This window comes from Podarcis filfolensis (assembly GCF_964270895.1).
Source record: "Podarcis filfolensis genome assembly, chromosome: 6".
Classification (NCBI taxonomy): domain Eukaryota; kingdom Metazoa; phylum Chordata; class Lepidosauria; order Squamata; family Lacertidae; genus Podarcis; species Podarcis filfolensis.
This window is the reverse complement of record NC_139609.1, coordinates 29,743,258-29,755,067: the sequence shown is the minus strand read 5'-3', so window position 1 is coordinate 29,755,067 and position 11,810 is coordinate 29,743,258. Positions and strand designations below refer to the sequence as shown.

The 11,810-nt window shown below is 40.3% G+C and overlaps 1 protein-coding gene and 1 long non-coding RNA gene across 2 annotated transcripts in view; one reads left to right on the top strand and one right to left on the bottom strand.

Annotated features, from left to right (window-relative positions):
- LMO4 (LIM domain only 4) overlaps positions 1-3,739 on the top strand; it is a 15,347-nt gene extending 11,608 nt beyond the window's left edge. The window contains exon 5 of the mRNA XM_083620788.1: positions 2,985-3,739. Coding sequence (XP_083476914.1) covers positions 2,985-2,993 — 9 coding nt within the window. The 3' untranslated portion in view covers positions 2,994-3,739. The remainder of the gene's footprint in view (positions 1-2,984) is intronic.
- Positions 3,740-7,220: 3,481 nt separating this feature from the next.
- On the bottom strand, positions 7,221-10,853 carry LOC310765602. Its single transcript, XR_014549665.1, has 2 exons — positions 10,757-10,853; positions 7,221-8,210 (listed from the first exon to the last, which is right to left on the bottom strand). It is a non-coding gene; the product is annotated as an uncharacterized lncRNA (long non-coding RNA).
- Between the last annotated feature and the right edge of the window lie 957 nt (positions 10,854-11,810).

Here is an 11,810-nt window from a genome sequence, read left to right as displayed (position 1 = left end):
TTCACTTGGTAATTCTTTATGGATTTACAATAGGGACTTCATTAATGTCTGTTCCAAGGATAGCAAAAATAACATTTATCTGTTAGTAGGAATTTTGAAGATAAAGTCTTTTTTATAAAAAGAAAGAAAAAAGAAATGAACGAAGCAACCCTTGGGCAACTTATGAAGTCTGCAGCATCAGGGAATCTTTAGAGGCTTAATATGTTCAGAAGAACATGAACTTGCCCCTTAATAGGGGTGCATTGCTATAAGTATGTGTATTCTAGAAAGCTGCCCTAAATTTAATAGTGACCAAGTGTGTTGTATGTTAGATGCAGTTAAGGACTCCCATGCATTCTATACTCCCAATAAAAGTCCTACTGAATTCAGTAGGGCTTATTCCTGTGTAAGTGAGTTTAGGAGGACTGCCTTCTTTAAATATTGTTTTGGAATCCCCTATAGGCCATGTGCTATCCTCAGATCCCTGTTTCTAAATAATTGTTTAAAATATAGGGAATACTTCTTGCATCTAGTTCAGCTTTTTTGTGTATCCATTTGCTTTGTGCATGCAGTAAAAGTTAAATATGCTTTATGGTGCCTTTGTTCTTGCTGTGCTTCAGCAAAAGTAATACTAATGTTGGCAGTTACAGAGGAGAGATAAGAGTGGAATAGAAACAGGGATTCAGGGGCTGCAAAGCTGTATTCATCCTACATGTAACTCTTTGTGCAGGAAGACTTCAATAAGAACAGTGCCTGGATTCTGTGGCTATTAACTGCATAGCTACAGTATGTTAAAGAGGGAGGCAAAGAGGTGCTGAGAAAGATGCAGGGAGGGATGGACGACAAAGTGATGTTCTCAGCGGGTGACACTGAGTGGCTTATCAGTTCCACAAGTGGGGTTGTGTGAGGGTGGTGTACTATAAGTTAAGCCCAATTTTCATGGCTGAAGTTTAATAGGATTCTAGAGTCCGAGAAGAAAGCGGATTGTGCGCTTTTTTGGCACTGCATATTTTTGGGTTACTAATCTATGCATTACTCGGACGGAAAAGTTAGAATTCTCAGTCCATTAAGCTTGTTCTGCTAGCACCATAGAAAGCCCTTCACAAATGAAGCTGTTGTGTGTGCTTGTGCTGTGTTACTTGCTCCCACCCCTCTTCCACACTCCATTTTTAGCCTCTTCCTTTGGCTTCCCTATCATTTGAATTGTAACTCGTTGGACAATGAGTGCTTCTGATCTCTGCTGTTTACAGTACCCAGCACAGACTTGTTGCTTTAGTAAATGTTAAGGGGAGCCCGAAAACAGTCCTGATATAGCACCCCATAAATTCCACCTATAGAAATAGTAGCCCATACTCTGCTTTGCCTATTGGCATTTTATTGGTGATGGAAAACCTGAAGACGGCCAAGCAAACTCTGGAATTACATTGATTGCATTGTGATTTGTTTGCTCTGGCCGTGGTTAGTATCATTTCTGCATGATGGCCAGGAGTTGATGTTGCCCTAATAAGCTGGTTCCAGAGTCCTTCTTTATTTCAGAAGTCATCAACTCCATCCAGCAGGGATGGGAAGCCTGTAGCCTCCAGCATGAACCACTTCTTTAACCATATCCTTACTATCATAAACAAAATATTGTACTACCACCCCCAACTATGGACAGTAAAATACCCCCCCCCCAAAAGCTGGGTGCTTGATGGATGTTTTTATGATGTCCTGCGCAGATTTTGTCACTTTGTAGCTGAGGAATGTTGTCTAAAAGCTCATCAAGTTTCTTTCCTACTCCCTACCCTTAAAACCCTTTTCACAAGGTATAAGTTTTCCTTTCATTGGTGATGATCAGAGCATTTGCTTGGCTCTAGCTCCTATACTTTTAAATAAAGCATGAGTTAGGTTACGTTTTGCTATTCTGTCTGTTGCAGAGAATCTTCTAGTTTACATATCGCTCAACAATTCCCTTGTACTTACATAATTGGTATTGTCTCTGTCCATAGTAGAGGACACTTGATGCTCATTTATTAAATATGCTTGCTGGCTGCTCCCTAATCTTTGTTCTGGACAGACAAATTACCTTTCTCACACTGAGCATCAGCTCTGGGGAATTAAACCTCCAAGCTTCCACCACTTTAATTAGCTTGAAAGTGGGGGGTTGCAGTTACTAATAGACCTCAGGCTTTTAGTAACTTGGGGAAAGGGTAAAAAAAAAAAAAAACTTCCTAGGAAGCTCAAAATGTCATTTAAAAACCATAAAAATCTAATATATTATTTCATTTTGGTAATTGCAAACAGATTGCATTTGAAGACTGTCGATCGTTTCTACTTTATCCATGGAAGTTAGATTTCTGTCGAGCTAGGCATTTTTAATTATCACAATTCATTAACACATCACTGTGGAGGCACATGTTTGACTTCGTATATTACAGAGTTTATGTAACGTTAACTAACATAGCAGATGAGGAATCTTAAATGGGAGGAAAATATTCCAAAATGTCTATATTTAGCTTTTGTGCTATGCAGCATGTTAACTAGCGTTGCCTAGGGGAGGGTATCTTATTTGCTTTAGACAGAATTTTTCCTAATTTAGAAGATCACTTTACTTTGTGTGCTTCAAAGGCAAGGCGTGTCATTTCATCCCTGTCCAAGGGAAATGCATCTTTTATAAAAGAAAAAAAGTAACTGTAGGATTTCCCATCAGAAGCTTCTATCTTTCCTTTGTGATAAATGTATCTTGCTGCTGTCAAAACTTAAAGGACATTCTATTATTATTATTATTATTATTATTATTATTATTATTATTATTATTACTACTACTACATTTTTAGTGTGGTCTGTTTTGGTTTTCCCCCGTTTGAACTCTTCAGGGACTTGGATAAGTATTGCAGAAAACCTTTAATTGAGTCGCAGTTGGAAAGTAATTTAATAAGATAAGCAAATAAGGAGAATGCGAAACCAGTCACACTTGACTCAGATCAAGCATTTTAGCTAAGATGCCCATTTTTATTTCCTTCCAGGTCTGCTAAAAGGTCAGAGTACTGCAGAATGCGTGCCTTCATCTCAAACTTTGTTCATCACAGATGGATCCCATGTCTCCAGTAGACAAGTCACCTTCGTAGCTAGCATCAATGCCAGCTCCATGCCATTGCACCTTCTTTACTCTTGGTTGCCCTTCCCACATTTATTGGTGTATTAAAATGACTGAAAATGAACATTAAGGACTCCATGAATCTGGGCTATTGGGAGACTGTAGAGGAAATGGAGAAAAATGTCCACCAGAAGAGAACAACTTTGGGTGGGGAGGGAGTGGGGGAAATGACTAATGAAGCTAATTAAGATAAGCTTTTGAGTCTGCTTTCTACCCTCATTAACAATCAGCAGGGCACTGGTCAGAATTTGTACCCTGTGTTTTACCTTAACAACATTCTCTTTGCTCTTTGTATATTTAAGTGTTGTAAGGAAATGTGTTTCAAAACTCAAAACATGAGATAAAGGAAAGATGGGGCTCTTGTGATATTCTATCACAAACACTTTTATTGTATCTCTGTAAAATACAATGTATGTATGCATGTAAGTGTTTTTTTTGTCCTAATGTTGCTACTTCCCATGACACAAAAAAGAAAAAAAATCAAGCTCATAGCAGCTACTGTGTAGAAATTTTCACCTACTCCTAATTTGCTGAATGAAGAAGAAGAAAACTTTTATTTGTGATACTTTCAGAGACATTTGCTCTAGTATGGTGTATTTAAATAATAAAAACATAAAATGAAAATACTTGTAATTGAGTGTGACTTCAGTGCACTATAATAATAATATAGCAGATTTCCATTCAGAAATGAATTCTTATGCAGCTTTTAACTTTAGAATCTGTTTTTTCTGCTTTCTAATGGGTTTATGAAAATAAGGAATGCATTTAAATCTACAGAATAGGTGACTTTTGGCAATGGTACAGAACTCAAAAGTATTGCTGAGTATTTCAGATATGCAGATAACGGCAACATTAAACCTGTATTGTGATTCATTTTTTGCTCTCATCAGCTAAGTCATCTAGGCTTTGTGAACAACAGGAAGTGTATATTTCCTAACACTATTGCATCGCTCTGTATACAATGCAGTCGTGGGTTGTCAAGCTAAAAATTCTCTAGTGTTTTGAAGACTCTTTTAAAACTTTGGTAATGACACAGCACATGTTCAGGCAGAATTTTCACTTCACTTTAAACCTTTCTGTATCATTATGACTGGTGTTTGGGAGTGGCCAATCAGTTTTGTTCCAGCTATAGGCCTTTTGATTGTACTGTTGCGAAGGGCTGCACAACTCTTCTGATAAATTTTATTAAATGGTCTGCCCTGGAAGGTGAGGTACGCAGAGCCCTTGCATTGTATCCAGTTAACCTGACACGTTACACAACGTTTGCAGGCATGGGATGCTATCCAAGAGCACAGGCTGGTATACAATATTCATGGCAAGCAATACACAAACCTCGTGTAATTGAGATTATGCATGTAAATGAACAAACAACCCTTTTGGACAATAAGGCTTTTAAATTGGATGATAATAATAATAATAATATAATTAATATAATACGGCATAAAAATTGGAAATAGTTAACACCATAAGATCGCCGTGAAGATAGAAAATATTTTAAGTAATGGCATTATGTACAACTAAGGAAGTTCAAAGTTATGCCAGGTTATAGTATAATATAGTTCGGTCCCTTCCTCAAGTTGTCGCTGTTGCAGCCTTGTAAATGTCTCCCCTAGAAGTCACTAGTTTGGCTTACCTGGGGTCAGGAAAGTCACCTCTAGCAGGCAATGACTTACTCAGAGGAGGCTTGGTGAGTATACCCACCCAGTGAGACTAAGGTATATAATGAATTGTTCATAAAAAGATGGATTCTCAGAACAGTATTCAGTTTGATAATACAGCAGCTGATTTCCTGGAACACTGGACAATTCTTCCACATGGGAATTTCTGCACTATGACAGGGTTAAGCATACGTGGAGGATCTCTTTCATTATGGAAATAATGGATAGTTTGGAGCATTAGTTGGAAGTCTGAGTGGAAGATGCAACATGCACAGTTCTGGATCTTGACTAAATGCCACTGACACATGCATCCTCCTCCACACTGCAGGAATAAGCAGGATTTCCCTGTGGGAGGCTAACTTCTGTGAGTTGCAGCCTAGTAGTTTGAACGATGGTGCTGTGCCTTATCTTAGTGTGCTTAAGGGAGCTTTGTGTGAACCTGATCCATGCAAGCTGAGGAACACCACTGAAATTAATGTGGATGTCCCAAACACACTATCGATAGTCTTTGAAGTGAGAAATGCCCATCCATTCTACTGCTAGCTGGGAAACTGGTGCGTATATATTCTTCCGATCCTGGGCAAAAATACAAAGGCAGAGAAGATTATATCAAAATTAAGCTGCACATTTTAAAGTAATGGTTTCATTTGCTGGAGTGCCCGTCAATGCTTTGGGCTGGTTCAGTTGTAATATCAAACCATTTGTTCATGAATGAAATTTGATTGCCTTCCACCCTTTGTGCTCTTGCTAACTTCTAGTTTTGTAGCAAGCCTCAACATGTCATTATGTATATATATATACTGGGAAAACGTGAGTTGTCTCTAACTTTAGTCCTCCTCAAAGTAGATCCCTTGATATTAAAGGGCAGGCCTAACTTAGACATATCAGTTTCAGTGGTCTTCTCTGACAAAATGTAGTTGCATAGATCCACAGCCTTCCAACCCTGTTTTGCCGCATTTGGATGTTACAACCTGCCTCTCAGTTGGAAATTGGGACATTTGGCGGGGGGGATTGTGATCCTGTGACTCCTTTGTGTTCCATCAAACAACCAGGTCTCAAACAAACAATTAAGCAGTTTGCTGTCTTAATATGCATAGGAAGGACTTGTCTGTCTCTCATTTTACTAAACAAAAATTTCTGTGTCACTTCCTGAAAACAGTTTTGGTGAAAATCTGAGGACCAAGCAATGAAATACAAAGTCATTTCAGATTATGCCACAGAGGTGAACCCTAACAATGTTTGAGCCAATGGGTCCTTTGAATTATGCTGTCTGAATTCTTTTGAGAAGATCTTCTGAGACATAGGAGTATAAAGCTCCCGTATTAGTGCTGTTGTAGATATCCTTTTAAAATTCATTCTTTCCGCCTATAAGCGCTCATTCTGCTGCTGTGAAAGCTGTACATGCCAGGTTTACAGTTGTTTAATATAACCTAGAAGTACTAAGATGATGGCTAATAATTTTCTGTAAGTAATATAGTGTGGCATTTAGCAACGAAGAGGCTGAAGTTCATTAAGGCTTTAAATAAACTATTATATGACTGGTTCTTAAAGCACAGCTACCTATTTAATAGCAGGCTTAAAAGCATTTCTTAAGTTGGAGACCTATAAGATTACAAATGTCACTCATGTTAGCATAATCCACATGCAAGTGATGAAGCCTTTGCTTTGATGTGCTAAATTGGAGGAGGACTGATGGAGCTATGAATATACAATGGAACATATTTAACTAGTATTCTTGCCTGGGGTAAAGCACTCTCGAAACTGGAGGCATATCAAACAATAAAAACAGGTTCTAATGGTGGAAGGCTGTGTGTGAGTTTGTGTGTTGGGATATTTGCTCTTATGTGAGCAAATGTTTTGGGTGTCTCCTCCCCCTTAAAATGCAATGGAGATTAACCATACTTGATCATACTTGCCCTTCTCTCCCTGCACTTGTTACAGTCGATTTCTAGAATCCATGCTATGTACCGTATATGTCTCTGTAAAGATGTAGGTCTACTTTGTCATTCGCCAGAAATTCTAGTTATGAAATCTACCCATCCTAGCAGGCACATGGGCACAGCTTCCAAACCAAATTCTGTTTGCCATAAAATATACTGTCTTTCTGGTCGTAGTTTTATTTGGCCTGGTTATGTAGTATCAGAAGCTACACCCATCCACCCACCCTATAAACATTGCACTATTTAGAAGACCACCGCCTTCCCACATCTCCCCCTCCCTCAACCTGCATTTTCTCCTGCCAGGATACTCCCAAAAAGGAGAGAGTATGAGAAAACCCAGACTGAGAGAGGAGAAAGTGTGGGAAGGCAGTGATTCAGAGGACAACAGAAAACTAATGGAGCTACAGAACTTTACTATCCACCTTAAATGACTGTATAGATGAGCCACCAACCTATGTTACTTAGTATTCAGGTTTTTCTTTAAAAAGTGGAAAAAAACAAACCTGCTACTAAATGAGATTGTATTTATTGGTCATCTAGGTTAATTGAAAATCTCAAAAGTTTGCAGCATGCTGGTACTGAATGTGCAGTCCTGGAAAGGCATTTCAGTGATGAGAAGTGAGATTGTGGCATGTATAGCTCCTTTTATGCTAAATGCTTTTGGTGTGGCGCTACCTTGGCATTGTAGCTTGCTCTCCTCCGCTGTGACATACTGTGCAGAACATAAAGTTCTGGATTTCCATTGTCGCCCTCCTCTTTCAGGTGCATGCCTGCTTTGTTAGCCCTGCTAAGCCGCAATAAAATTTATTACGGTTAAGTGGCAATTTGTTGCCATGAAACTGCAATTAAAGTATTACCGGGCAGCCATTTTAGATTAACACACATTTGGAGCATAGGCAAGCGCTGAACGGGCTCTTGTTATCTTTACCAGATCGGAGCTCTCCGCATAACAGTAAAACTGTGACACGTTCACCTATGTCTTTTGTCAAGTTGAAGAATTTGAGCTCTCGGTGGGAGCACAATGATCTCATCGCAAGCATACTAAGAGCAAAGACAAGTCAGGGCTGATTTCTGCACGTTCAACCTGCAGTGTATAAAGTTATTGCCATGTTTGGGCGATGGAGGTGGGGGTTTGTGGGAAAGGGGGGGGGGAAGAGATGGCATTGCTTTGCTGAAATTTCGCAGGGATGGGGATGCATTCGAGAGAGCGTGCTTTTGACTTCAGACTGACTGTTAAAACGGACTGCACGCTGTGGACTCTGATGCCAGTAATGTGAAGCGGGTTCTGACTTGTTAGAGTTTTAAAGGCGGGCGTCTTTTTTCTCCTTTTAACTGCAATTAAACGAAAGGCTAGAACAGAACTGATCTGAAGGGATTGTTTCCGAGATGGCCACTCATATGCAATGAAAACTTGAAAGGCTTTCCTTAAAATTTAAGAACCTCTTAATCATCTTCTTCTTCTTCTTCTTCTTCTTTTTTTGCATGCTTCGGCCTGATCTATTAAAACAAACAAAAATCTTGGGCACTCCTTGATCCTAAGCACACACTGGCGAGAGATGTAAGTTCCATGGACGCGAAATGCTTCGAAATAGGCAGTTAAGATTGCACCACCACGTAGAACGAGGGTGTGAATTTGCTTAACTCTTTTTTGGGGGGTGGGGAAAGGAGGCAGCGAGGATTGGCCTTCCATTCTGCCACTTCCTTCCATGATAGATTCCCTTAGGTATTTTTACTTTTAGTAAAAACATTGGCCAAATTCAGCATAGACATTATTCTTCCGAAGCCCATTTACCTCAGTCAGCTTAAGAGTACTGTCACCCCATATCTCCCGATAAAACCATACATGACTGTGAAACAGTATGAATGAAAATCCCTGGAACAAACCCAAAATATGCTTAGAACAGTGAATCAATTATTTTATTTGTTTGTATGTTTACATCCCACATTTCTCAAGGCCGTGTAGTGTGCCTGCGTTTTTCTGTCTCTGTTTTATCCTCTTAACAACCCTGTGAGGTAGACTGAGAGTGAGTATCACTTGGCTCTGTCTCTGTATGGTGTGTGATGCTGCCCTCTCGGCTTTCTGCCCTCTCAAACTTTCTGCAGCTAAAACTTTGCCCTCAAATTCTTCCCGAGAAACGAACGATTTGTGCTTGTCTCGCCAGCTTGCCTCATCACCGCACATATGATTGGTCCGGGAATGAATGCAGTTTGGACTGGATTTTACCTGTTAATGGGCCACAATTGTCTGTGTGGCACCCTTCTGCCCACAGCTGAATGGGCAGATGCAGCAACACAGAAAATGCGCAAAGAATCCTGTCGCCCGCAAAACAAAAAACCCCCACTCCATTCCTTTTACTTAGTGCAAGACATAACATGAATTTGTGGACCTGTCGAGAAAGAGGTATGTTTCCTCAGACTCTTTATTCCCTTTCGTGCATGCATGGACACACTCTTTTTCTCTCAAGCTTTGAGGGCAAAGATATGTGAACAACCTCCGATGGCATCTAGGATTGCTTTAATGCATCGAGTAATTTGGGTCATGCAGGTTGTCTTTATAATTAAGGTTATCATTTTGCTGTGCAAAATTTTAATGAATTTCAGGGCACCGGCTTAGTAAAAAGAGTCGCAGAAGGGTGACCAAATATTTATAGAATAAATAGAAGCATCAAAGGAGCAAAAATATTATGTCTTTACCACAGTGGTTTAATTGGGCTGATTGAACATAGGGAATTATTAAATGTGCGCCTCTGTTAACTTAATGAATGTACAGCGAAGGAAACTCAAAGCTCCTGCTAGAAACTAGAATATGGGTGTAGAAATCTGTGGCTGTTCAGATGCTGATAAACTCCCGTCATCTCTGCTTATTGGCCATTCTAGCTGGAGCTGATGAGACTTCGAATCTTAACATCTGCATAGCCCCATATTTCCTCTCCTTGGACATGTGTCTTGCTGTTCCATACACTAACTGTTTCTCAAGCTAACCTACCTCATAGTTTTGATATGAGGTTAAACATGGGTTTTAGTGGCAAATGTATGCTGCTATGAGTTGCTTAGAATGTGAAAAGCAAATAGGAAATATTTAAGCTGCCATCCTAAACTAGGTAAGGACAGAGTGTGGTACTGTGTTCTTGCATGTTTCTTAGCTTTTGTTCTGAGTGGAGTGATGGAACATAGATTAGTATTATCTTCTTTCTAAGCTGGGCTTCGCCTTGTAACTACTACAGACAGGAGTTGCTAACACTGGCAATGTGCTGCTATTATTATATAATAATAGGTAGGTTCAGAGCATCTTTATAGGCTTGAATCCCAAGTTTGCATAAGAAGAACTCCATCAGTGGAATACTTTCACTGGTAACGGCGTGGAGTGGCCAAGCTCCCTTCCCCTCTGCCCTTGTGGTTCTCTATGCCCCCAGTAAATCTGTTCTGGAAGATTGGAGAATAACATGGGAGGTGGTGTTGGGGGAATCGGTGAAAATTTCCTCTCTTCATACGCTCCAACATTTATCTGATGAAAGTAGGGACGTCCTATTCCATAATGATAATTTTACTATTTATAACCCACACATCTTATTAGGTTGCCCAAACTCTGGGCAGCTTCCAACATATATAAAAACATAATGAAACATTAAACATGAAAAACCTTCCCTATGCAGGGTTGCCTTCAGATGTCTTCTAAAGGCTGTATAATTACTTATCTTCTTGGTTCAGGTGTTGCATAATTCCATACCCTCCAACATTTCCCCAATGAATATAGGGACATCCTAAGGAAAAGTGGGACATTCTGGGATCAAATCAGAAACCGGGACAGCTTCTCTAAATCAGGGACGTCCCTCGAAAATAGGGACACTTGGAGGGTCTGTTTCTTCCCTTTTGCCAGTGGGAGCCTCTGCTGGACTGGAGTCCCCCAATGAACAGAATAGCTATTTGGGCACCAAGCTAATATGTTTCAAAAGTGGCCTTCAGGCAGCTTAGCACCTGCGCTTAGCACCTGCAGGGAAACTGGGTCATTTGCCATTCACTCATGCTCCCTCCTGCACACTGACCTTGTGATGTGTGGGTATGTGCGTTTGTGTGACAGAGAGGCAATAAGCCACGCCGTCTCTGAATCAAGGTAGAAAATGCAAGCCCAGTGCTGGCAATGGCTGGGATCCAAAGAACCACGTGCACAGCTGGTTCCCATTGTCGTCGATGGAATGCAAAGAGCAAGCTGTTCCGTAGCTGACAACTGGGAAAAGCCATGTCTGAGCTTTTGGTATTCAATTGCTGCATTGTGGCCAATATCGTTCTATGCATAAAGTCTGGATTTCACCCAAGGAATTAAGGGAGGGGAGCTTTCTTGCTGTAAATGTAGAAAGAATGCAAAACCTGCACAGCAGCAAATACTCCAAGCAGGTACTGGGCCATCGATCATACTTGAATATGGAACTGTCCAATTCTGTGATTACATAAACAAGTGTGGTGCTTTATTACAGAATACCAAAAGACTTTGGGTTATTGTAACACGGCTCCCTCTGAGTTGCTTTCTGATCTTCCAACTACAGCCTTTTTGAATGAGGCATAGGTAATGAGGCATTTGTGGAAGTGTAAATGACACCCTTCAGAATTATAATTCTGGCTTCATCCCTAAAAGGCTCTTTTGAAGACTTGGGAAGAAGAAGAAAATCCTTGCAGATGGACTCCTGTTCATATTTGTTGCTTTAAGGAGAGCGATCGCAGGGGTGTTTAAATGAAATAGATCATACCTTTAATTACATCAAAGCCGAGCTGACTCTGCCCCCCAATTTTCAGTTACAGAAAGGTAGCCGTGTTGGTCTGCCATAGTCAAAACAAAAAATTTTTTTTTCTTTCCAGTAGCACCTTAAAGACCAACTAAGTTAGTTCTTGGTATGAGCTTTCGTGTGCATGCACACTTCTCAAAAAGGCGTTGAAAATCGGTAGCCGAGTCACTGAAACCTACTTGGTGGTGGCTTTAAAAGGAGGGCAGAATGTTGCTCCTTCAGATATCACCTTTTCTCTCTATTAAAATGTTATTTAGGTTGTGCACAAGGCTGCATCTTTTGGGATTCTTGGGAGCTCTCTGTGCAGGGAGTAGAAGAG